At 34.2% G+C, this 27628-nt stretch overlaps 1 protein-coding gene across 4 annotated transcripts in view; it reads left to right on the forward strand.

Moving 5' to 3' along the window:
- The window catches only part of PTBP3 (polypyrimidine tract binding protein 3), an 87743-nt gene extending 60337 nt beyond the window's left edge, over positions 1–27406 (forward strand). For all 4 annotated transcript variants that reach the window (XM_061163413.1, XM_061163414.1, XM_061163415.1 and 1 more), the window contains 8 exons: positions 1452–1626; positions 11956–12033; positions 14138–14283; positions 14524–14557; positions 17528–17620; positions 18357–18573; positions 21791–21868; positions 22009–27406. In XM_061163413.1, coding sequence (XP_061019396.1) covers positions 1452–1626; positions 11956–12033; positions 14138–14283; positions 14524–14557; positions 17528–17620; positions 18357–18573; positions 21791–21868; positions 22009–22141 — 954 coding nt within the window. In that variant the 3' untranslated portion in view covers positions 22142–27406. The remainder of the gene's footprint in view (positions 1–1451; positions 1627–11955; positions 12034–14137; positions 14284–14523; positions 14558–17527; positions 17621–18356; positions 18574–21790; positions 21869–22008) is intronic.
- The last annotated feature ends 222 nt before the right edge of the window (positions 27407–27628 follow it).

Genomic DNA, 27628 nt, shown 5'->3' on the forward strand with positions numbered 1-27628 from the left:
CGTTTTCCAATTGTTATTATAGTCACTTCAGTGATACCAAAGAAAGTCATCATGTCTTCTCCTTTGCTGTAGTTTACTATGTTTTTTTAAAAATTGTAATAAAATAAACAAACTAATTTACCATTTTTAAACATACTGTTACATATGCTCTTTTTATAGTCTAAAAGCTACTTCTCTCTTCATATGCAATGGCTTCAAATCACTTTCATTTCTTATATTTCTGGGACTCATTTCTGTTTGTCATATTTGAAGTCTAGAGTTGAGCAAAGTACTCCTGATATAATCTAATGGAATAGAATTATCTTTGCCCTAGTGCCCTCATTTACTTCTATTAAGCGAGCCAAAGATTGATTGATTTCTATATTTTTGCAACCATATTCACTGTTGAATCTCATTGAGCTCCAAATTGATAGACATTAAATCTTAGAAAATATGCTGCTTTCAATTCATACTGTCTTCTTTTTAGCACACAAGTGCTTGACTTTTGACAAGGTATAAAACTTCACATTCAGTTTGGTTATGTTTGATCCATCTCCTATTGAGATCTGTCCCTAACTCTAATTCTATCTTGTATCAGTATCTGAATCATTTCTAATTTTTTTCGGAAGAGAGAGACTAAGGTTGACAGCACTTTGTGTTTCACATAGTATCTAGCTCTTGACTAGGAATAGCATTGATATTTGCTGTGTCCTCTACCTGCATGTATTGTTCTGTACCTTTATGATGGCATACTCATTAGTAACTATTATGATAAGTAAGCATTTTTTAGTATATTTGTTTTTTTGTTTTGTTTTTTGTGTTTTAGTTTCTGGTATCTATTTTTTGTAAATTCAAGTGTTTGTGGAAGTCATAAGTAGCTGTTAATATCCCTCTGGAAGATCTTTATCATTATGAAAGAAGAGATTGCTAATTTTTGGTCTTGTATCTGCTCTGACTTAAAACTTCCCTCAAGCTTGTTACTCAAAGGAAATAAATTTACAACAACAACAAAAAAAAAGTGGTTGATACTGTTTCACATATTGTGGTTCTGACAAGTACCATTTACAAAGACTATATCATCTTAACCTATATAAACTACACTAATATGAATTAAGATGAAATGTAAAATTTAAATACATTTAAACATTTTAAAACAATCATAATAATAATTAGTACAGTGTACAATAATGTATTATAGTTTTTCAAGTTTATACATTTATCCTCTTCCATTTGATCTTAGCATAGATAAAATAGAGATTATCACTTTACAGAAGAAAAACCTGAGAAATAGAGTTTTCATTTTCTCTCTTAGGCTCACATAGTTAGTGATAAAGGTAAAAGAAAATACAATTCTTTGGCTTTTAGTTTAGTTCTCTCTGCTTTATGCCTGATTGCCACTTTTTGTCAAAAGTAGAGGCTACTTGATTTATTGTTGTCTTGCAAAACATCAGTCCCTTTCTTACATGCTTTAGGCTCTGGATGGCCAGAATATCTATAATGCATGCTGCACTCTGCGTATTGACTTCTCCAAGCTCACCAGCCTTAATGTGAAATATAATAATGACAAAAGCAGAGACTTCACTCGCTTAGACCTTCCCACTGGTGATGGCCAGCCATCCCTTGAACCCCCTATGGCTGCTGCTTTTGGTGAGTAGTTCTGTTTTGGGTCATAGAACAAGCTTTCTGAAGTTAATAGTTTAATTTGTTAATCCATATATGTCAGCTGATTTCTTCTTGGATTCTCTCAGGATTTCTAAAGAAAAGGGAGACTTGTGGAACAAAAATGTGTTCATTAACTGAATCTTAATATTAGTACATTCTGTTAGTTGTCAAAAACAAGTGGATACCTAAAATTGAATTTATTTTCTAACATTAATTGAAGAATATTGCTCGTTCTTTATAAACCATACAACCATTTGTCTGAAATTAATAGTCTTATATATTACCATTGATTTAAACAAGTTGATTTATAGCCAGCAAAATATTGACATAAGTGCTCTTGAGAGAAATACTTCTTTTTAAAGTAGTGATATTTTAAAACAAGGGCCTAAATTGGTAGTATGTTCTTTCTTTATTCAAGGAAGAGGATTTTTGTTTTTTTATCAGAACTTTTCATCATTACCCTAAGTTTGTGTGAAATTGCATTTTTGCACTAGTAAAAATAAGATCTTCTGCATTACTCATGCCAGTGTTGCTTTGAAGAACTTTCTTCTTTTATTTAAGATCAGGTCTCAGTAATCTAAACTTTTGAAGTAAACCTTTATGTAAAAGGAAACATAGTGAATAGCCTAGTTGAATATATCACTAGGTTAATGTACTTTTTGGCTTTGCAGCACTCAGATGTGGTTTATTCTTTAGATAAGGTATTAAATTTTATTACCCTTCATGGTTGATTTTTCTTTCCCAGATGACACCATAAAATATTAATTGAGACTTTAAGTGGTATTTAGTTTATCTTCATTTTACAGGTGAGAAAAAAGAATCCTTAGCCAAATAGTTGTCCAAATTTTCTAGAAAACAGTAAATTTAAAATAAAAGCTTTTTATTATTTATAACTGAACAAAGTCAAGTGGATTGTTCAGTTCATGTCCCTGAATTGTTAAAGTTTCTGTTTTAGTCTGACCAAGTTTTTGTGTTTTATACATTTGACCTTCCATATCTACAGGTTTGGCATCTGTGGATTCAACTAACCACAGATCAAAAATACTTGGAGAAAAAAAAAAGTTTCATAAGGTTCCCCAAAGCAAAACTTGAATTTGCCTTGTACCAGCAACTATTTACATAGCATTACATTGTCTTTACAACTATTTACATAGCATATACAACATATTAGGTATTATAAGCAATTTAGAGATGATTTCAGATATACAGGAGGATGTGCAGAGATTATATGCACATACTGTGCCATTTTATAAAGGGACTTGAGCATCCTTGGATTTTGATGGTATCTACAGGATTAGGGGCTGGGAGTGTCCTGGAACAAATCCCTTCTAGATACTGAAGGGTGCTGTATTTGTTATCAGCCTCTACTCATATGTACAACTTGGCAGAGCCAAAGGTCTTTGTAATTAGCATTTTAGTAACAAGTGATAGAAACTGGGGCTGTCATTCAAGTTTGCCAAAGCTTGGCTATCAAGTGTAGAACTGCACATATTCCAGTAATTGAATACATACTGTTTTGGTGTAATTAATGTTCTGCATTGTGGGAGGAGGACATCTAAAAAATATGATTAAGAATTTTGGCTTCCAAATATAAATTATCAAAATGTTGCTATCCTTTCTTATTTTGTTAATAAGTCCTTTGTCATTGCAAATAGCATGTACATTCTAAGATAAGTAATTTATCAAACAGAGAACAATACCTTTGGGTGTTGTATGAAAGTTTACTCTGCCTCTCACAAATATTTGACATGGTTCACTATTCCCTCCTTTTTTTTTCTCTTGGCTTCAAAAATGCTACACTTCCAGGACTCTGTTCCTTACTTCATTAGCTGTTCTTCCTTTTAAAGATTACCCTTTCAGGTTCTTAGAGCTAAGTTGTAAGCATTCTGGGGTCTTCCTGACCTGTTTTAGAGATAAAGCTTGTAAAAATATGTGAATATAGTTTTTTTAATAGTTTTTAAATTTTTCATGTAATGTTTAACATTATTCTACTAATTTCATTTAGTTAGTTAGTTATGGCTATGCTGGGTCTTCATTGCTGTGTGGGTTTTTCTCTAATTGCAGCGAGCCAGGGTCTACTCTCTTGTTCCCGAGCCTGAGCTCTGGGGCGTGTGGGCTTCAGTAGCTGTGACTCTTGGGCTCCAGAGCACAGACTCCATAGTTGTGTCCCATGGGCTTAGTTGCTCCGTGACATGTGGGACCTTCCTATATCAAAGATCCTCCTGCATTGACAGGCAGATTCTTTACCACTGAGCCACCAAGGAAGCCCCTGAATACAGTGTTAAATATCCATACTACCCGGATTAAGAAATAAAATGTATACACATACTGTAGAAGCACCATTTGTACCCCTCTCATTTATTGTGTTCCCATTCTTCCTGCTCCAATATAACTGTAGTCTCAAATTTTTGATGGTAGTCCTGCTTTTGCTTTTTTGCTTTTCTCCTGTGGTTTGGTTTTGGTTTTTTACTAATTATGCAGCCCTAAGTGCTAAAAATTTTTCTCCTATATTTAGAACTTTATTTAAACGGAATCACACTGTTTTTCTTTTTGATTCATCTATGTTCACATGTGTGGCTCTTGCATATCCATTTTCAACACTGTCAAGTGTATAGATTTCCACTGTATGAATAACATTATAGTTGGTTTATCTATGCTACTATTGATAGACATTTGGGTTATTTTAGTTTGAGGCTATTATGAACAGTGCTGCTTTGAAATTTTCCTAATTATCAATGAGGTTGAACTTATGTTTGTTGGCCATTCTTTATGAAATTTCTGTTAATTCTTTTGCCTGTTTTTGTATTTAGTTTCTTGTCATTTCTTGTTTATTTGTAGGAATTCTTTAATATCCTAGACACTAGTCTTTTTGTTGGTTTTACATGTTGCAGATAGTTTCTATCAGTTTTGGCTTATTAGTTCATTCTCTTCATGGTATTTTTATATGGCCAAATTTATTTGCCATATCCTTTATGCTTGTGTTTTTGTGCCATGTTTAAAAAATCCTTTATTACTTTGATATTATAAATATAAACACTTAAAATATTCTAAAGTTTATAGTATTTTAGTAACTTTTTATTGCAGTACTTCAAGTTGCAGGAATAGTTGAAAGAATCCCCTATATCCTTTAGATTCTCTGACTATTAACATCACATGACATTTACTTTATCGTCTGTCTTTGTGTGTATGTGTGTGGTATTTTTTTCTTCCTCTGAGTCATTGGAAAATAAGTTGCAGGCATGATGTCCCTTCTAAATACTCATTGTATATTTTCCAAGAACAAGGACATTCTTAACGTAAATATCAAAGTCAGAGAATTAACATTCATACAATACCATTATCTAATCCATAGACCTTTTAAAAATGTTGCCAGTTGTAAAAATAATGTTCTTTATAAGAAAATGTTTTTCTAGTAGGGATCCAAACCAGTATCAGGCTAATTTATTTGTCATGTCTCATGGAGGCCTTTAATTTGGAACATTTCCTCATTCTTTGTCTTTTATGACCTTTAAATTTTTGAAGAGTTCAGAGTTGAGTATTTAATAGAATGTATCCCAATGTGCGTGTCTGGGTTTTTGGCTGAAATAATGTTGTGTCTTTCTCATTTCATTACATCATGAATGCTGCCAGTTTATCCTATTCCTGGTGATGTTAACTTTGATTACTTAAGGTGGTTTCTTCCAGTTTTCTTATTGTTTTTCTCTTTGTAATTAAAAACACATTTTTGTAGGGATAATATGTTGAGACTATATACAAACAGCCTATTTCTTACAACTTTTCACCCTTTCGTCATCGTTTTTTTTTTTTAAAGATTTTTATTTGATGTGATCGATTTTTAAAGTTCATACTGATTGTTACAATATTGCTTCTGTTTTATGCTTTGGAGTTTTGGACATGAGACATGTGGGTTCTTAGCTCCCCAATCAGGAACTGAACTTGAATCGCTTGCATTGGAAGACGAAGTCTTAGCCACTGGACTGCCAGGGAAGTCCTTCACACTTCAGTTTTAATATCCATCGCCTAAAATAGTTGTCACTGTGATGGTTGTTGCTGTATTGGTGATTTGCTAATTTCAACTTTCCTCCTGCTTTAGTAGCTGGAATTTTATTATAAAGGACTTTTTTTTTTACCACTCCATTCATTCATTCATTTTTATTACATTTATGTGAATTTAAGGTTTATAATGTGGTACTTTATGTTTACATAGTGTAATATGATTCATGATATAAGTGATATTTATCCCATTACATAATTTTACTATTATTGTCTATATTCATTATACTGTGCATTAGCTCTGTATAACTTAATTACTATTCATTCTATTTATTTTTTCACATTAATATGGACTTGTAAATTCTTATTCTATGGGCAGTGATTTCACATTATTGTTTTTCATTTTATATTCAAATTGTCCCAGATTTGGCCAGTGGGAGCCCTTTCATACAAGTTTCTGTGGCCTTTTGACATGTCCTCATCATTGTATGCACACTTCACTACTTTCTGGTAGAAGATATGTCAAATCTTCTTTACTTTCCCTACCTTAGCACTGCAGTCAGCCATTTCTCCAATGAGCCCTGGTTCCTTTTAGTGGAAAATAGTATTTGGAAATCAGTATTAAGGCATTATATATGCTTATTGATAATAGGGTATCATTGCTTCTAGAAACTTTAAGTGGATGTGTATGTATACTTCATAAATATATTTCTCTCTGTGTGTGTGTCTTTAAAAAACCAGATTTTAACTGATACTTCCAATTTCTAATTGAACACCCTTTTTTTCATAATGTGATTCCTTTTCTTCAAGAATGAGAAATACAGTTTTCTGTTAGCCTCAACATATTTACCCATTTGCTCAATCCTATAATACACAAAAAGTTTCAGAATTGTTAACACATACCATTAACTAGAGGTTAATATTTGCATAAGTAGTTTTCTGGGCATTGCTCCAATGGTCTATTTATTCTTTTTGTCATTACCACAAGTCTGAGTATCTGACAGAGTTAAGTCTCTTATTCTTCAAGAGTATCTTGGCAGTTCTTGACCATTTACACTTAGGAATTTTAGGATGAGCTTTTCAAGTCCTCAAAGGGGGGGGAAGCACTCTTAGGATTTTAATTAGATTATATTGACTTTATAAATCACTTAGAAGGCAATTGACATCTGTACAATAGTCTTCCAGATTTTGAACATTGTGCATCTCTCCATTTGTATATATTTTTTTTTAATTTGTGTATTCTTTAATGTCTTTGAGTAAAGTTTGACAACTTTTCCAAATAAAAGTATGTTTACATGTGTTTTGTTAGAATTATTCCTAAGAGCTGTACTTTTTAGATTCTAATTCTCAACCAGTCTTTTTGATCTGTGTAATTTTGGGAAAATTGCTTAACTGCTCTGTACTTTTGTCTTTTTATATGTGAGATGAGCATAATAATAATACTTAACTGGTAAGAGTTGTGATGAATATTATATATGCTAATGTACGTAAGAGGTTAGAATGATGCAATGTAAATTTTAGCCATCATTAGGTTTTCAAAGTGTTGCTAATACACAAATGCAGTGTTGTTGTTTCTTGACTTCATATTCAGCAACTTTGATTAACTCTTCTTTCTCTAAATATTCTAATTTTTCTCTCTTACTTTAGTAAGATGCATTGAACTTCTAAAACTTACGTAGAAATGGAAAAGAATCTAGAATAGGGAAGTAAAGGCAAGACTTAACATAAAGTGCAGTAATCAAACCACTGTGACAGTGTTGAAAAGATAGGTATATAAACCAGTAGAGAAGCATATAGAGTCTAAAATTGACCCACATGTATAGGATGAGTTGATTTTGAGCAAAATTGCTAGTGTAAAAATTCAATAAAGGAAAATCTTCCAACAAGTAGTTTTTGGACAGGTGGGTATCCATATTGGAAAAAATAAATTTTGATTAGTATCTCACACCCTACTGACAGATTGACTTGAAATGGATCTTAGACCTGTCTGTAAAACTTAAACCTAAAAAACTCCTAGAATAAAACCTAGGAAGGGGGACTTCCCAGGCAGTCTAGCAGCTAAAACTGGTATGCTTCCACTGCAGGGGGCACAAGTTTAATCCCTGGTCAGGGAATTGGAATCCCACATGCTATGCAGTGTGACATGGCCAAAACAAAACCAATAAATAAATTTAAAAATCTTATATTAAAAAACACTAGAAGAAAATCTTTGCAACCTTGGGATATGCGAACATTTCTTAGATAAACCACAAAAAGCACAAACCATAAAAGGAAATAATTTATGTATTGTATATACATCAACATTTTAAAAGTTCAGTGGCTTGAAAGATACTATCAAGAAAACCAAAAGGCAAGCTTATAGACTTGAAGAAAACAAATTAGTTATATCAAGGTATACAAGGAATTCACAGCTCAATAATAAGAAAACAAATCATTAAAAATGGGCAAAAGATTTGAAAAAATATTTTACAAAAGATGGTATATGAGTGGCAGTAAGCACATGAAAAGATGCTCAGCATCCCTAGTCATCAGCAAAATCGATATTAAAATTACTATAATATGTTATTACATACCCTTTAGAAGCATCTTGATTTGGTGGATTGTTGTCTTTTACTGGTCCTAGAAATGATCTTTTCACATATGCCATCTTCACACTGTTTCTTTTCTTAGTTTCTGGAATTTTGACTAGACCTGTTAAATTCTCTTTCTCTGTTCTGAGTATCTCAAACTTTCTGTCCTGTTTTTTCCTTTATCTCTCCGATCTGCATCCTGAATAGTTCCTTAGGGCCTTTCATTTTATTAATGGTCTCTTCACCTTTGTTTAATCTGTTGTTAAACTTGTCTGATAACTTTAAATTTCAGTAATTGTGCTTTTTATTTCTAGAAATTTTATTCTTTTTTTAAGTATCGTCTGCCTTATAGATACTTTTCAGCATAGCTTTTATTTTTCCAAACATACTATCTAGAATCCTCATCTGATAATTCCAATGTCTGAAGTCTTTGCAGTTATTTTTCTGCAATTAGACATTTCTTTTTCTACTTTCTTCTTTTTGAGTTATTCACTTACTTGAGAAATAACTTGGGACTTCTTTGAGGCTTAGCCTCGAGATGGTATGTTCCTCCAGAAAGAATTTACTTGTTTGCAACATCAAAGGATCTGTGTCTGGGACCATTTCAATCTAAATCCATAATTTTGTTAATTTTCCCTTGAATTCCAAAGAAATGTGAATTTAGGCTGCAAATTCGCATGAGAACTTACTTTTGGTTAGACCTTTTCAGGAACGGTTTTGTCTCCTCTCTGTTAGACACAAAGTCAGCTTTCCTCGTAGTCTTCTGAAGGGAGGAGGAGTAGGCAGTGGGACGGGTTATTTTAGGTTTATCCTGTTGGATTAATGTCATGGAGGTCTCCTGTTGACTTCCTTCCTCTTGGGCTAACCTTGGGATTTGCATCTTGTCCATTACGCGTGAGGATGATAAAACCAAAGCTGCTTGATAGAGTTAGGTTTTTAGCTGGGTTACTCTTAATCATCTTGTTAGCTGTTAGGTTTTTTCTTTAAAAAAGATCTTTTTACTGTTCATTGGGCATATCTGCCACAAGGTTGGTCTTTGTTACTTAGTCTGCTACTATATTCACGTTTTAAAAAAATAATAATTGTGCCTTTTTCCCATAATATATATTGTTTGTAATGTTTCAAATGGCTCTGTATTTTGTCTAGTGACCCATAATTTATATAATAATTCTCCAATTTAGACATTAAGCTTGTTTCTTTAGGGTTTGCTATTATAAACAATAGCACTGAGAAATACTGAAACACTGATAAACTGATTTCATAGATAAAAATGTTATCTATTTGTATTACCTCAATTGCTATTGGTAATACATTTTCCAAATGTAAAATATGTGTGATATAGCTATTCAAATCTTAAACCTTTTCCTGTAAAGTTTGTGTAAACCAATGTCTAACAGGTTAATTTGCTAAAATGTTTTTGCTCCTGCTTACTTGAGGAATGTAGATTTATGGAAACTTTACAGATGTTTCTTTTGTCAAATATTAACAGATGTTCTTGTACTTGGAAACAATTATTTAAAATTTGGCCCTGGAACAGTTTGCCAGTTCTTTCATTTATTGCTATTTAATGTTCAGTGAGAGTTAATATCAAAAATTTTCCTCATTTCTCTCAAACCTACTGCATATCTTCTGCCTCATACCGCTCCCCCGCCATAACCACTTGTATTAGACTTGTTGTGTTGTTTTAAAAGGACCTCCCTTGCCTTTCTGACAAATCTCAGTGATTTACAGTAATTAACGTTTATTCCTCTCACATAACTGACACCTAAACAACTGTGAATCAACTTTTGCAAACTTCCCTCACATGTCTTTTTGATCGAGGGTCCAGGCTGAAGGTGTCACTCCATTTGAGACGTGGCGTTCTCGTGGCAGAAGGTGAAGGAAATCAGAGAGCTGGTGTAAACCCATAATGCTTCCTAAGGCTTCTGTATAGCAGTCTGTGTCATGACTGTCTGTGTGTTCCTATCATGTGATTGAATGCAGTGGCGTTGCATACAAATGTATGTTCTGCAGGAGACACTGCAAGTCACACAACTAGCCAGAGTTAGATGGAAGGGTCAAGTGAATACTTGGCAACCATATTTCTTCTTTCGTTTATCTTCCCAGTGTAAATTTTCATAATAACTCATATCCATATTGAAGTGTCTTGGGTAAGTCTTCCTCTATGCCTTAAAATAGTTGTTATGAAAATGAATCACTTTACCTATGATCTTCAGCCTACTTGAATGTAAGTTTAGCAAGGGCAGAGATTCTTGGATGTGTTATTCAGTGCTTCCTTAGCACCAGAGGGATGCTTGCCTCCTCGTGTGCTTTCAGTGATATTTCTCTTATATCATCAGTTACTCTGTATTTCTCATTTTTGTGTCTTCATTTATTGTCAGTTCTGTCTGCTAGCTCTGTCCCTGAAGTCTCTTTATGACTATATTTTCTTGAATTATTTTAATAAATCATAGCACATATTTAACAAATTATGTTAAATAATTCTCTTTAATGAAGAGAATAAACTTATGTGATCTTTTAACTCCTCTGGAAAATACAGCCTACATACTTCCTATAAATATGCATATCACCCTATCATTTTAAAAAAAAAACCAAATGCCTCCCTTTGACTCTTACATTCTAGCTTCTCACTATTGCTCTAAAACTATTGCTTCCCATTTATGTTTCTCACTCTCCCTAACTTTTATTGAACCCCTCTCCCTGAAATTCCGTCTCTTGATCCTAAGGGACTATAATTCATTGTTTTGTTTTCTGAGGCTGTTCTCTCTCTCTCTCTTTTTCTTGGAATGTTCCTCTTCCACTTAAGTGTACTAATACTCCCAGGTTCTCTTTTTAGCTTTCTTCATTTCTTGTCTTGTGCCCTTTTTAGTGGAGTTTTTCTTCATATGACTTTTACATTTATTTCTATATAGATGATTTACAAATCTGTATCTTGCAGTAGTTAGAAATTCTGAGTTTACCCCCTCATTTCCACTGTGGCATTGCCATTTGAATGTCTTACTATCACCTTGACCTTAACTTGTCCTAAATCAAACCGTTTTCCTACTAGTAATGATTCCACCATTTAGAGCTAACTCCTCTATTTGTTGATGGTGCACAGTCGCCAGGCTTCTGAATGGAGAAGGAATATCAGCCTTTGTTTGGCATCTGGTACACGCTAAGCACTGCTTTTCACTTAATGTCCAGCTCAAGTTTTACCTCCTGAGAAGCCTTCAAACAGTCCCAGAGATCCTTTGCAATTCCTTCTTCTTAGACCACTTGCAGTACATTTGTATTTAAACCTCTAGATCCTCAGCATGTGAATCTTCTGTAATTCATAATTTTAGTTTGTAAAGCCTCTCAAAGGCAAGGATTTTTATTTCATATTTCTTTTTATGAGCACAGTACCCCACAGGTACAGTGTAGTTTAGTGAATATTTGATGATTTTTACATAGAAACAGTGCTCTAAATAAGGGCAAGAATATCAACCTAAAAAACAAAACCAAATAAAACTAAGCAAACTAATAACTCAGAATGAAATATTAATAACATTCTAGCTGTAGTCTTGAACCTTGAACCCAGTTGAAAGGGATTAGCCTCTGGAAGTGGCAGAGGCTCTTATACAACACAACAAGGATCATCTGTTGAACAAATCTTCACTCATAATAGAATCTCTTTGTCAACAATATGCCCTCATATGGCCATTTTATTGTGTTGATAACCATCTTTATAGAAGGTAGTGTATTTATTTCAGCTTCTCTTCCCCATCAGGTGCACCAGGAATCATTTCCTCACCATATGCAGGGGCTGCTGGATTTGCCCCTGCTATTGGATTTCCTCAAGCTACAGGTGACTGTTTTAAAGTTGAAGTTGAAATGATTTCTTAATGATGATTTTTATATTCTAGGAAATTATCAAAATGAAAGATATGACCATGTTTGAAGGATTTACCAAAAAAGCATTACACACGTCAATCATGGAAGTGGCTCATGGACAGTAGATGATTGTACAGCTTCCTTGTGTTATGAATAATTCTGGTTTCATTCTCAGCACTAAAGTTCTGTTATCTGTTCTGCATCATCTATACTTGCCACTGGCACAGATAACTATAGGTTGACTATATTAAATAACCTTAGGTTTGTCTCTTTGGTTATTATATAAAACAGATGAGCTGCTTGCTGATAAGCAGCTCAGTTACATGTTAAATAGACTTCTGTCTTACTTATCCTTACTGCCTATAATGGCATTCAGTACTTATCATGCAGACAGCAAACATTTGAATTAATAAACATTTACTATTTTATCTGTAAGTACTTTTTAAAAAAAATTAATGGGTTTGAAAGATTACTATAGAGGATATGCATGCTGTTTTATTTCAGAAGAAAAAATATATGTATACACATTTTTTTCTTTTAGCTAGTGAAAATAATTAGAGAGCAATCAGTTAATACTTTGATAATGACTCTGACTCTTCCAAATAATAAGCAAAATGAATTTGATTATAACTTAAGGAGAAAAAATACTTTATGGTTTTGTGCTTAAAGAAAACACTTGAGGTTGATGATTGGAAGAGTGATGCAGTGTTAAGTCTAGTCTACATATTACCTTTATAGCTTCCAGCTCATCTGTGAATATAACTATTTTAAACTGCAGCATAGCTACTTTCCCTTTCTAAGTCTGGGAATTGTAACTCTTCAGGAGAGGGGATGAAGTTAACTAGAAAGAAAGAGTGATTTGAAAGGTTGAGGTTTATTAAAGTTTTAGGTTTCTGGTGGTTTTAAGACATTTTAACATATGTTTAATTAAGTGAGTGATCTTATCTGTCTCATTAAAATGAAGGCATTATACATTGTGTTCATGTCTTTGAAGCTCCCAAGAGCTACACATTTGGAGGTGGCGATATATGGTTTCCTTCATTTTGGGTATTTTTTTGACATGCTGTATCTATAAAACACTGTAGTAAATGTTAAGAAAGAGAAAAAAAATGCATGAAGAGGGCTCCTGAGTTGATAAGGCTTCTCAGGTGTAATAGAGGGGGTATATGCACACACATGATTTGTGATAAAGTGGCCAGATTCTATTATAAGGAATTTTGAACTTAGAATCAATACATTAAAGAATTGGCTCATTTTACATTAACTGGGAATTTTATCTTAGACAGTTTTTAAGCTGAGAATACAAATAATTGGACCTTGTGGAGAAGTGTAGTGTTTTGGGTATTGTATGTAGTGTCAATATTCCAGTATTATAGGGCTTTCAGTAGTTTCTGCAGTATCTAGGGGAATAGAGAGCTCTGAAAATTCTTGTTTCAAAATAATATTGAATTCCATAAATTTGTTGTTGATGGTAATAATGTTTTTACAAGGTTACAAAATGTTTTTTTCCCCCATGCAGAATATATGTATACAATTTACCTGTCTTAGATATACAACGCAGTGATTTTTAATAAATCTACAGAGTTGTACCCATTATTGCCACAGTGCAGTTTTAGAACATGCATTACTACCTAGCTTGCATATATGTGACTTCTGCTGAAGGACTTTTAGAATATATATGTGTAAACACACACACACATATATATATGATATAATGGTAGAAATCAACATGAAAATTATATCTGCTTTAGAGAAATGTATTGGAATATATCTATTTCAAGAAATAGAAGGAGTACTGGTAGTTATAGACCCTTTTAAAAAACCTCATGGCTTTAAGACGGGTGAATTTGGTTCGGCTGCAAAGTGTTATATAAATAATAGAGCATTAAGTATGATAATGTCAACAAATGAGAAACTCTACGTCCAGAGTCTGGATTGACCTCTGTCATCCTTACGGTAGCTTTGAAACATTTTCTTCTCTATTTTTGCTTTTGCGTTCATTTATTTTCTTAAGTTGCATCAAGTGTTATAATTCTCCAGATAACTAGAATGTGAAATGCTTCTGCTGTTTTGTAAAGGTCTGTCGGTCCCAGCTGGACTAGGTCCTGGAGCGCTCGGCCCCCTCGCAATCACCTCCTCCGCTGTCACTGGAAGGATGGCCATTCCTGGGGCTGGTGGTATGCCAGGAAATTCCGTTCTGCTTGTCACCAATCTTAATCCTGATGTGAGTTGGAAAGTATCATATGTAAAAAGTCTTTCAGGAGGAAATATTGTAGCTTCTGACTTCGAGTTGAATTCAAATGGAAATGTTTAAGAATTTGTATTAAAGTTGATCACTAGTACATATAAGAAGCATGTAAAAAAGCAATGCTTGAAACACAGTCAACTCTCATTTTTACAAGTAAACTTTAAAAAATTTTTAATTAATGAGACCCTTATATTTTGTGTTCTCCTTTTCAAACAGCTAATAACACCACATGGACTTTTTATACTATTTGGTAAGTAATTTCTTTTGCTTTACTGTTTTTTTTTTTTTTTTTATTATTAGCTATGATGTGAATTGAGCCCATTGCATCATTCAGTAATACTTAACTACTGCTGTCTGTCAATTAGTGTGTTTGACACAGGATGGAATAACAAGGAAGATTTGTTAAGTGATTATAGGTAGAACAAAGTTTTATAAAAAGGGAAATAGAGATTGTAATAAGAACATACAGCTGGAAGACCTAACCTTGCTGAGGGAATCAAATATGATGTACAGAGAAATGATAGTTAAGCTGACTTGTGAGAAATGAGGAAGTGTTGTGTTAGCCAGGCAGAAAGGGAGGGTGAATGTCCTTTCACAGATACTAGCAGTGAGAGACAGAGCTCTCGGAACCTGGAAATGAAGGAAACTTAGTGGAGAGGGTGAGGGTGAGACATGTTGAAGCTGGACAGATGAATAGGGACAAGGCCACTAAGAGCTTTGTAAACTATACTAAGGAGCTTGGTTTTTAACCTAAGAACAATGGGAATCCATAATGAGATTCAGATTTTAAAATAATCCCTAGACTTTTTAATACTGTACCTCTCTCAGTTAAAAAAAAAAAAAGTAACATATACTCTATATATGATTAATTAATCATAAATTTCATCAATCTTTTACTGTACTCTTTATGTATAGTGTTACATTACAAACAGAAATACAAGAACTATGAAGTAAGCAATGTTTAATATTTTAAAGATTTTTATTTCAAAGTTTTTTAAATAAAAATCTTGTTAACATTTAGTGAGAAATAAGATTTAATATGCTTCATTATTTTCAAAAACCTTTTCCACTTGGAATCAGCATTCCAAAATCTGATTCTAAATTCACTTTATTTTCATACTTGATGGTAGTCGTAACTGAAAAAGATACCTCATAAGGATACACAAGGAGATTCCCTGGCAGTCCAGTGGTTAGGACTCAGTGCTTCACTGCTGGGTTCTAGGTCCAGTCTCTGGTTGGATAACTGAGCTCCCGCAAGTCGCGTGGCATGGCCAAGAAAACCTTTTAATTGAAAAATATAAAAATGTGATATGAATGAAAGTGTTGCATTGTTGCTGTACTAATTAGGATACTAATTTTTTAGTCTAATCCACTAAATTTTGATGTATTTTACTTGGAAAAAGTTCCATGTTTCCTCTTGTTAAATTAGTTGATCTTGAAATCTATTGCATTAGAATAATGGGGCTAAAAACTCACTAATAATCTTCATTTGGAAAAATTTTTAATATAATGAGAAATTGTTTCAAATTTTTTGAGTGGATAATAGGTTTTTTTTAACAGCATCTTTCAGATGTAATTTACAGCCATACAATTCACTAACTTAGGTATACAACTCAGTGATTTTTAGTCAATGTACAGAGCTCTGCAGCCATCACCAGAGTTCAATTTGAGAACATCTCTGTCACCCCACAGAGATACTTCATACTCATGTTTCTATAGTAGTTTTAATAATAGTTTCTATAATAGTTTTAATTCACGACAGATTTATGTGATTATCAGTAACAAAATTTTCATATGTCTCTTTTCATGCTAAATTTTCATATGTCTCTTTAGTAACCAGAGCACATTTCTTTCCAAAAATAGTTTTTTTCTCACTAATTTAGAAAAAAAATCACCCTCAGCTTGAAATACAAATTGTGTATTATTTTTTAAAGGGCGTTTATTTTGGCCAGGAGGGACAGGGAAGCCTAGCGTGCTACAGTCCATGGGGGTGCAAAGAGTTGGACACTACTGAGCGACTGAGCAGCAATATTTCAGTCACTTGTCATTTCTGAAAAGGATAGCAAATTTGGGATACTTACATATATATTTTTAGCTACTGTTCATCTCTCAGTTTAGTTGCTCATAGGGGCTTGCCCATAAGATAACCAGTTCTCCTTTGTGTGCCCTGAGAATTGTCATAGTCATTCTCCCATCCTGTTACACAGTATGGTAATTGTGCTACTGTTTAAGGATCTTATTTTCACGATATTGGTGATACCCTATTCCACATGAACTGCAATATATTTTAGCACACTAAATGGAAAAAAATGAGAAAATGTCCTTCACATTGTAGAAAATTTCCACCTATAATTTCTTCTATATGTTGAAAATTAGTAAAATGTAGTTTTTCATATTGGTTTATATAAACAAATCAGGATAAATAACAGCTTATTATCCTCTCGGGCTTCCCTGATAATTCAGTTCATAAAGAATCCACCTACAATGCAGAAGACCCTGGTTTGATTCCTGGTTCGGGAAGATCCACTGGAGAAGGGATAGGCTACCCACTCCAGCATTCTGGCCTGGAGAATTCCATGGACTGTATGGCCCATAGGGTCACAAAGAGTCGGACACAACTGAGCGACTTTCACTTTCACTTGCATTATCCTCCCACACCCCAGTGAATTCACTTTGCCTGCTTTTTGGGATGTGGGTCCCACTTTGGGGAACACCGGTATAGAAAAATTGGATGTAATGAGATGAATTTGGGAGGCTATTGTGATTGTCCAGTTGTGAAATAGTGATAATAGCTTCAGTGGTAGGGAGGATGGGGAGAAGTGGACAAATGTGAGAGATATTTAGGCCATAGAATCAATGAGTACTAGTAGTTGATAGGATGTAAGAACTTAAGGAAAGGAGTAGGTCAAAAGATGACTCCCAGGTGTCTGACCAGAGCAAATACATGCATGATGATACTGTTTATCAAGAGAGTTAGTGAACATAGGAGGGGACAGAAAAGGCGAGATGAGTCAGTTTGGAATATATTAAACTTGAAGTGTTTATGGGACATCCACATGAAGGGATTAATCTAGAATATAGATACAAATTTGGAAGTGTATGTATGAAATTGTTCAGGGAAAGCATATAGCATGAGAAAAGAAGCTTTCTTTAAATATATTGTTAAAATTAATTGAGCATTACACAGTCAACACTAAAAAACTGTTTTCTTTTTAATTAGGAGTATATGGTGATGTACATCGAGTGAAGATAATGTTTAATAAGAAAGAAAACGCATTGGTTCAGATGGCAGATGCAAATCAAGCTCAACTAGGTACTAGTGATTAATAATAGTCATTATTATATGTGCATATTATATGCTCCTTTTGTATGTGAATTTTCCTGTGAAGTAAACTTACGGCTTAAGTAGAAAGAGTTCCTCTTTATGTCAGTGTCTGCATTATTATTTGGATCTGCTTACATTTTAAGAATTAAAAATGTTTATAACTCTTTGAAGTTCATTTATCTGTTTGAACTTATCATTGATGTTTACAGCTTTGACTCTAGATTTTTCCATTAGCTTTAAACTAATAAACATGACTTGTTTTCTTTCATTTTATTTGTTTGCTTGTTTGTTTTCCTTCTAAGTTTTCTAGAACTGTTGCTTAAAAGTTCATAATGATAGTGCAAGAAAGTATCATTTTGCTATCTCACCATTCATTTTTATAGTGGCTGTTGAAATATTACTAGTCAGATATTTATTTTAAAAAGCTTTACTTGAGATTAATTTATTCAGTAGCCATTTCCTGAGCTCATGTTATATTTCAGGCATTCTGAAACGTTTTAGCACTCTGCTAGGAAAATAGGTATTTTTTGTTGTATTGCTTTTCATTATGGTAAAACAAACTCATTTAATGTATTTTTATATGTAAGAGTTTTTAAATTTAAAACTGTTTAAGCCCTCAAACTGACAATATAATTTTAAATGACTAAATAAAAAGAATTATGATAGTTTTACAGAGACTCTACCTTAATACCCAGAATTTCCTTATTTTCTTCTTATGCACCAGCAATGAACCATCTGAGCGGTCAGAGACTTTATGGGAAAGTGCTTCGTGCTACACTGTCCAAGCATCAAGCAGTTCAGCTTCCTCGAGAGGGACAAGAAGACCAAGGTCTGACTAAGGATTTTAGCAATAGTCCTTTGCATCGCTTTAAAAAACCTGGCTCTAAAAACTTCCAGAATATTTTCCCCCCATCAGCTACTCTGCATCTTTCCAACATCCCGTATGTATCTTAATTTGTTACTATTCATTTCAGTGATTAATAACCTAGGGTATATGGTTTGGGGAGATAAAAACAAATTATTGTTAATGTAGTAGTAGAAATTCAATAATTTCTTGTCAGATGATTTATTTGCCATCATCTCTTAAGAAGTTTATCTAAACTTACACTCCAGAAGTAAAGGTAGCAGTGTTTAAAATTTTTCTTTCCAAACAGGGAATTGGCAACTAGTTACCTTTCAGTTATGGAAAGACAAAATTACATTTATGCAGAGATATTCCATTGGTACATACTTATTCATCCTTCTGTAGAAGTAAAGACCCTTCAGTAACCAGCATAGCAAAATCAAATAATTTATGTTTTTAAGAATTTGGTAAGCTTCCCGGGTGGCTCGGTGGTAAAGAATCTGCCTGCCAGTGTAGGAGACGCAGGAAACACAAGTTCAACCCCTGGGTTGGAAAGATCCCCTGGAGTAGGAAACGGCAACCTTCTCCAGTATTCTTGTCTGGAAGATGCCATGGACAGAGACGCGTGGTGGTCTTGGGGTTACAACCCGTGGGGTTACAGAGAGTCAGAGGCAACTGAGAATGCATGCAAGAATTTGGTAAAGCTGAATTCTCTGTTTTTTAACCTACAAGCCACATACATATCTAAAAAAGCTAGAAATTATTTTCTTATAACCAGTCTGTAGTAACCAGTGTTGTAGCAGACTTGTTCTTTAGTCATCATCTAGCTTAGAGACTGATAGACTACAGCCCATGGGCCAAATCCACCTGTAAGGCCCATGAGCTAAGATCAGTTTTTACATTTTCAGTGGTTGGGGAAAAACAAAAGAAGAATATTTTGTAATTTGAGAAAATTACATAAAATTTCACCTTCCATGAAAAAGTTTCAGGGAACACAGCCACATTTATTGATTTATGTATTAGCTATGGCTGCTTTTGAGCCAGTACGACAAAGCTGAATTGTTAGAATAGAGACTGTATGATCATCAAAGCCTAAGAAATATAAAACTGGAAATCCCAGTTTTAATTTGTGAAATCCTTGACCAAAAAAGATGACCGTTTTATATAACATGAAGGAGGATAAGCTTTGGAAAGAAAGGGTAAAAGCTGGGGGTATAGTTGTATGCGATCATGTGTGTGAAAAGTTAAAGACTTTTAACTTTGGAAAAAGTTAAAAGGGAGTGGAAAAGGGTACAGTTCTGGGACATTTCTGAAAATGAGAATGGCCGTTGAATAGGAACAGAAAATAATTATTCAAAATACTGTTGAATGCCCAGGCTCCTCACTAGTCTCCAGTTGGGCACATGGAGAAACTTTGCATCTGAATTAGGCAGTGGCTCAAGCCTTATGCCTTCCAGGCAACAGGAGGAGTAGCTTTAGAAAAAAAATCTCAGTTATGTGCATCTAGAAATTTAGCACCTCATTACTACAGAATGAGGGAGAGAGGCAACATATTTAAAGACTAAAGCAGGCTCCCTCTTAAGGACATTTGTCAAGGAGCTGGTCTCAGGTTGCAGCCTACACTGGACATGTAGGTAGGAGAGAGAAAGTATGTTAATATATTTTTAACCATCTGCCAAGTATTGGGCACTGTGCTGGTGTCTTACATGCATTACCTCATTTAATCTCCATAATAATCTTCTTTTTAAAATTGTGGTTAAATACATAACCATTTTAACCATTTTTGAGTGTGTGTTTCAGTGTACATTCACATTATATACTTTCGTAGTGTGCAACCATCACTTGTATCCATCTGGAAATCCTTGTCATCATCTCAAATTGAAGCTCTGTACCCATTAGACAGTATCTCTCTGTTTCTCTCCACCCTGTCTCTGGTAACCACCATTCTGTGTTCTGTCTGTAGCAGTTTATCCATAATAACCTTTGGAGTAAAGGTTGTTAGTTTCATTTTAACACTGAAAGTAAGAGGCTCAGATTAAGTAACTTACTCAGGAGTGACATTCCAGGTGAATGACCAATAGGATGCGAATTCAGATCTCTCTCCTAGCAGAGCCAGTTGTTGTTCTGTAAGCCCATCCTTGCTGGTAGTTGTGAAATGAGGAGGAGTCTACTTTTAGTCAATGGACTGTCATGTGGTAGACCACCGTATTAGTTGTCCACGGCTATGTAACAGATCACTCCAAAACCTAACAGCTTAGCACAATAGTAGATGTTCTTTATCTCAAACTGTTACTGTGAGTCAGGAATCCAGAAGTGGCTTAGGTTTTGGCTAATTTTCCCACAAAACAGCAGCATCTGAAGGCTGTACTGGGGCTAGAGTCCACTTCCAAAGTGGCTCCCTCATATGCTCAGTCAGTTCCTTGCCACAAGGACCTGTCCATAGGGCTACTTGACTGTCCTCATGAAAAGGCAGCTGGTTTCTTCCAAAGTTAGTCATTCAAGAAAGGGCAAGGTGGAAATCACAGTGTCTCTCAGCCTCAGAAGTCACGTGTCATTTCTATAATACCCTGAGGGTTAACAGAGGACATCCTTATTCTGAATGGGAGAGGGGTACTCAAAAGGTATAAATACTAGGAGGCAAGAGTAGTTGGGGGCTCTTTTAGAACATGGTTGGCACATATACATGTTCATAATTATCCTGAAAGTAATTGAAAAGGTACTGGATTAGTACTAAACATATACTGGACTAGAAGTGGACTATAGAAGACAAATCAGAGCTAGGGAAGGGGCTTGGAAGTACTAGTTAGGTACTAAAGACGTATGGGTAATAATCCCATTGAAAGAGTAAATATAGAAAGATTCTCTTGTCTTTTAGATACTGCCCATGTCTTATGCAAAAGAATTGAGACAAAATTCCATTGTCTGAAGACATGCATGCATCAATCTTGAACATTTTTTCTTTTCTTTTGCAACTCTATGGAAAACCCACTAGGCTTCTCTATCCATTGGGTTTTCCAGGCAAGAATACTGGAGTGGGTTGCTCTTTCCTCCTCCAGGGGATCTTCCAACCCAGGGATCAAACCCGTCTCCTGCATCTTCTGCATTGCAGGCAGATTTTTCACCACTAAGCCATCACAGAAACCCAACCTTAAAGATCTTTAAGGGCACTTGCAAATCATGTCTTCATTGCATGGCTTTATGCTCTTTGTAATGTGAGATATTCTAGAGACCTGATGATGTCAGGAGTTAATCTTTGCTTCATTTGAAAACTAGGGATAAGATAATTGACTGTCTCTGTGATGATGTTTTCACAGCCCCTCTGTTACAGTAGATGACCTGAAGAATCTTTTCACAGAAGCTGGATGTTCAGTGAAGGCTTTTAAATTCTTCCAGTAAGTCCATTCTTTTAAAAAATACATTAACATGGTTTGCAAATGTTTATGGTAATTTAATGAAGTCTTCTAGGGTTGGGGAAGAGGTTTGTAGGCAAAATTAATTCTGTGTACTTTTTCTGTTTCTTCTGCCACTTTAGGAAAGATCGCAAAATGGCACTCATTCAGTTGGGATCTGTGGAAGAAGCAATCCAGGCCCTCATTGAGCTTCATAACCATGACCTTGGAGAAAATCATCACCTCAGAGTTTCCTTCTCAAAATCTACAATCTGACTTTTCTGTGAATTTTTCTCCTAAGACTGGACCATAATTTCAGTAAAACCTTCAGACATAGACTGAAGCAGCTCAAGACCAATTCTGCCTCTTTTTCAAAAATAACTCTTTCTGAGTTTGACGTTCAAGTATATTAAAAAAATCAAGGGATGTTCTCTTTTCCCATTTCTCCCCTCTGCCAGTACGTCATCAGAGGCGTGTTTTTCCTTTGTACCATTGTTTCTAAAATGAAAATAATTTTCAGGAAAAAATTTTTTTTCCAGTAATTTAATTCCCTATATTAAATTGGATTTCAAGAGGACAGACTTTCTTTTAATTTGGGTCCAGATCAGCCTTATACAACATTTCTAAATTCCTTTGTACTTTGAAAAATTTAAACATATAGACTTTTAAAATTACTTGACGTAAATAATTTAAATGACCTACAACCAAGTTTTTAACTTTATGATTCAGAAATTTGAGTCCTGTAGGAAACTATGTTCTCTTATAAGTTATAACAGTTATTTGGCATATATTGATACTTATTATACATAAATTGGGTTGTATTGGAAGCAAATCGATAAACTCGCATGTTTTCTTTCAGTTTTTTTTTTCCCCCACTGTAAGACACTCCTTTGCATATCTTTAACTTATTGAAACTATTTGGAGAATGAAATGTCTCAATTGTCTCCAGGGAAATTATGTGGAATCCAACCAGGATCTATTAAGGTGTCAGAATAATTAATTTTATTCGGGAAAATCATGTTTTAAATTTCACAATGACAGTTGCCTAGTAATATGATCTTGGAAAATTTAAAAAGAAAAATAATCCTACTTATAAACTACTTTTTTATAGTTGTTTTCAGAAAAAAAAAAAGTTTACAGTCTTAAGGAAAATATTCAGGTCTATCATATGGTTTGACAGATTTTTTAAAAGTTATTTTTGGTAAAGTCTTCTTTTAGAAAAAAAATTAATCTCAAGGGTTTTTTGTACCACTATAATCTCTAATACTTATTCAGAATTACTGTGTATTTACTTAATTTCCTATTATGTGCCTTATTATGTGCTTATGATATAATAGGTTAGAGTTTTATCCAAGTATCTTAAAAGCTATATTGTGGGCTTGGTGAGCATTTGTTTTTTCTTTCCTTGTTTTGGCAAGACTTTTAAAGTTTTGTTTTTTCAATTGCAATTTTAAGTGATTTTCAAGAAGTAATAGTTGCTATTCAAATTTTTGGTGCTTTGGTGTAGAGGTGGGGTGGGGAAGGGTTAAATGGTTTTGGGCATAACTCAGTGCACACCTGTAGGCCTCTTCATATTGTGACCAGTAGTGGTCATTGCGCTTATAGCATACCAGTTTGGGGCTATACAATGCAGTCTCCGTTTCTGGATCTTGTCTAATCTTTATCACCCATTAGAATTTGTCTCAGGATTGCTTGGTTTTTGTCATATACTCAAGTGAGCACTTGCTTTTCTTTGTTAATGAAGCTCCAGTACTGAGTGCGTGCCCACATATATGCAGTATGGGAAGGAGTGGGTTCTTTCTCTACTCTGTCCCTCTCTCTTTTCAGTTGAATGTAAGCATATGTTTTAATGTTGTTTCAGTGATTGTATAATGTAAAATTATTTCTTTTAAATTAGATACTTTGCATTGATTACTTATTCCTTCAGTGCTTGAGTAGATTTTTTAAAGCAGAATTTGTTAAAAGGGTCATTTTTGTCTACCCCTTTTTCACTTTTCTCAGATTCTCAGAGTGGCTCATCTCACCTTTTAAAAGAATATCTCAATCTCTTATTATATTCCAACCATTAAACAGGAAAATTTTAACAAAAAAAATTTGCAAAAATATTGGAGAATACAAAAGACATTCTGGATTGTTCAAAAGCAAAATTCCCTCAACGCTGAGCAACAGTTAGTTGGAAGAATATGAAGGACACTAAATTGAGATCTTTGAAATGGATCAGTTTTAGTATTGGCTGATAGGTGTACTCATATATCTAGGGTTTTTTTTTTTTTTTCTTTTTTTCACTTATAAAATATATTTTTACCAAAACACTGAGTAAAAGGGAAGGGAGAAAAAACCAGTTTCTTTAAGAAATCACTCCAAGTTTGCTTCATTTTTTTCCTTCTTTACAAGCACTATTGTAATTTTCAGTTATATTTTAAATTGGATTTTTTTTTCTTTTTGAGTTAGAAATTACTGTGTAGTTTGAATTCATGATTCTCGTAACATTCAGTGTAAGTGTAGCAGAAGTGTAGCAGAAGGGAGATCATAAATGGTGTTGAATGTAATTTTGAAGTAGGAAATGGCCTTTATATTTGAGAGAGAACATTTGAATCCTTTTCAGGGCTTTGTGTGTGTGTGTGTGTGTGTGTGTGTATAGATGAGTGTATATACATACATACACTCCTCTGATGTTGTACATGCATATGTACATTACATACATCTTAAATTATTGACCAAAAACATTAATCAAATTAAGATTTGGAAAAGTGAGATATTCTTATTTAAAACTGTGTTCGAAACCATCAGTTTGTGTCTAAAATTAGCTGTAGCACATGGATATTGTTCATATTGGGCTGTTTGCTCTTTGAATTATAGAGGTCTACAGTATTTGTGTTGACATAGTTTCTGTAAAAAGATTAAAAAATATCAGGGCAGTGAAAAAACTAGTAGATCTTTGTGTTTTTTGTTTTGGCATGCAGTTGGTTGATATCTTCTAAGCAATGTTTTGTTGTTGAGCCGTCGTAGTATCCTATTTTAAAGTTTATTTACTTTATTTCCAGGAGAATTGTCTTATTTTTGGAGGTGTCTGACTTTGACACAAATTATATATATTCAGGACTTTTAAAAATAGCAGTACAAAATGAATAACCAACAAAAACCTATAGTATGGAACTCTGAAAAAAAAAATAGCAGTACACATTAAATGGTAGCAATTTATGCCAAAAACTTTTGAGATTTAAGTAACTTGCATAGTAGTAAATTGTGTTTTGTATGAGATACAAATAGGAAAATAAGCTTAATAATTTGATAACTTACTGGAGAGTATCAGAATTGCCCAGTAGTGCCTACAGAATGCCTTAAATTCTTTGTTTAAGGCTAAGTTACTTGTAGTAATGTTTCTGATTTTGTTGTTGAAAGTTGCAAATCTCATAGTTTCTAGAGACACAGTTTTTGCCTGCCTGGTTCCTTATGGGAGCAGTGTTTCTTTGGCTCCACCAGTGGCGCCCCACTCCAGTACTCTTGTCTGGAAAATCCCATGGACAGAGGAGCCTGGTGGGCTGCAGTCCATGGGTTCGCGAAGAGTCGGACATGACTGAGCGACTTCACTTTCACTTTTCACTTTTATGCCGTGGAGAAGGAAATGGCAACCCACTCCAGTGTTCTTGCCTGGAGAATCCCGGGGATAGGGTTGCACAGAGTCGGACGCGACTGAAGTGACCTAGCAGCAGCAGCAGCAGTATGGTCATCATAGGTTCTGCTTCAGTTGATTAGAAGTAATACGCTCTTGAATGTCTCTGTTCAGTTTTATATAAACTTTTGGAAACTTCCATGTTATTAAGCAGCCAGGTTATACACTGTATTATCTTGTAATTCCCCTTCTGTTCCCACTAAATATTTTTTGGACGAAAGATGACAAGCTCAAGAGTATGTGTTCCCCTGCCCCCAGTGAGTCACTTAAAAACCTTATTTGCCAAATTGTCAGGCTCTCTCTTAGAAAAACTACTGTGTACTGCTATTTTTAAAACCAAAAAGACACCATGACTATGGGTAAAAGCATTCTTCTTAACCTTTCCTTTGTCTTGATCTGTTGTTAACAAGAATAAAACTGCCAGACTTAAAATAATCTACTATTGTGCTAGAAAGAAATACCATTTAGATTGCACAAAACTTTTCCCTTAAAGAAAATGTAATTCAGCTGTCTCTTAATTCACCTGTGTTATTATCTAGAAGACTATTTGCAGTCTTTTTTCAGAGCAAATTTTAACAGCTAGTTGTGAATGATTTAAAAAATAGAAAATTACTAAAATATCAGTTTGGGGGGTTTTATAGAGGGAGAAAAACAAAAGAAACAGGACCAAAGTTTATGTGCCTTCTTCAGTAGTCTTAATTGCTCTTTCTTCCTATTTGAGGTTTAGGTGGTAGTATCAATATTCTGGTTTTCAGGAAATGCATACTATATAATTTTAAAAGAATGTTATCCCGCAGACCATTCTTTCAAGGAAACAGTTGTAACTGTAAAATGAAGTCTCAGTTATACTTTTTGCCTTCCTCATGTAATATTCATAGCATGTGCAGGTCCAAGAACAGAGCTGCTGTAAGTCTTTGTGGTAGTCATCTTCATTTCTGTAACCTGAGGCATATGTTCCAGAGAACAGGGGTATTTTTCTGGCCCAGTGACCTTGGTGATAATAGTCATAGTTGAAAGCTGCTTATGGCAAGCTTAAATCAGCACTGTAAACAGATTTTTGTTGTTGTTTTTAGGTTATTTTTAGTTCTTGAACCTGTGTAGTAGTTGTAATAATAAATATTTAAGTAACTATTTTTTATGTCATTTAAAAAATCATCCTCTGGCCTTTTTTCCCTTTACCACTGATACCCAGATCTGTAAAAAAAAATTCATCCCACATCCAAAAAGTACTAATTATAAAGATTGCTAACCAAGCAGAGTTTTGCATCAAAACGTCACCTCATGCTCTGACCAAAGACTGACTGTTCTGGTTTTGACTCCTTTCTGTTAAGCATTTTTTCCCAAGCTCCTTTCTGAAAGAAGACCCAGTGCAAAGCGGCCTTTACTTTCTATTTCCTATTGGTGAATAGACTACTTAGAGAAAATGGAAGTTTAAATGTGAACAGAATGGGTTAGATGATAAGGGTTCAATGGGCATTTTCAGTACTGTATTTAAGAAAAAAAAAAAAATAGCACAGCTAGGAGCCTCTGACATTGTCTCGTGCTTTATGTGGTCTGTTCATAAAATTCCCTTTTTCAGTTTATAAGAATGTTCATCTAGCAGAAGTAAATGCTGTAAATATTTGTAACAACATTTTTTTAAACCAGGCCAAAAAAGGGGGGAAAAAAGCGGTTTTGGGGAACAAGTTGACATATAAAGTGGTTTTATATAAAACATCAATTGTCTTGTATATTTTGATAAGCTGCAGTACCAGCTTTCATTTGTAACACAGTTTGTGGCTTTGGAAGAAAAGGATTCTGTGTTTGTAGAAGTGAATCATGTTATAAATGCAAAGAGACGATAAAATATTAAAAAACATATTTTCTAAGTGCGTAGTGCATGGTTAATTAAAGCTTCTGTACACTACAGTATATTCCATTTTCGTTCAGTTTGTATATTTGCTGCCTATTGATATCTCTACTCTCTTTTCCTAACAAGTATAGCACTGTAGCATGCCTTTTAATAAATGTCATGACATCTGTACTCTCTTAAAATATTTCTGTGTTCTTGTCTGTACTTTGGGTTTCCCCTTGTCTTACCTGTAATTCTA

This window comes from Dama dama, chromosome 16 (genome assembly GCF_033118175.1).
Source record: "Dama dama isolate Ldn47 chromosome 16, ASM3311817v1, whole genome shotgun sequence".
In the NCBI taxonomy this organism is placed as follows: domain Eukaryota; kingdom Metazoa; phylum Chordata; class Mammalia; order Artiodactyla; family Cervidae; genus Dama; species Dama dama.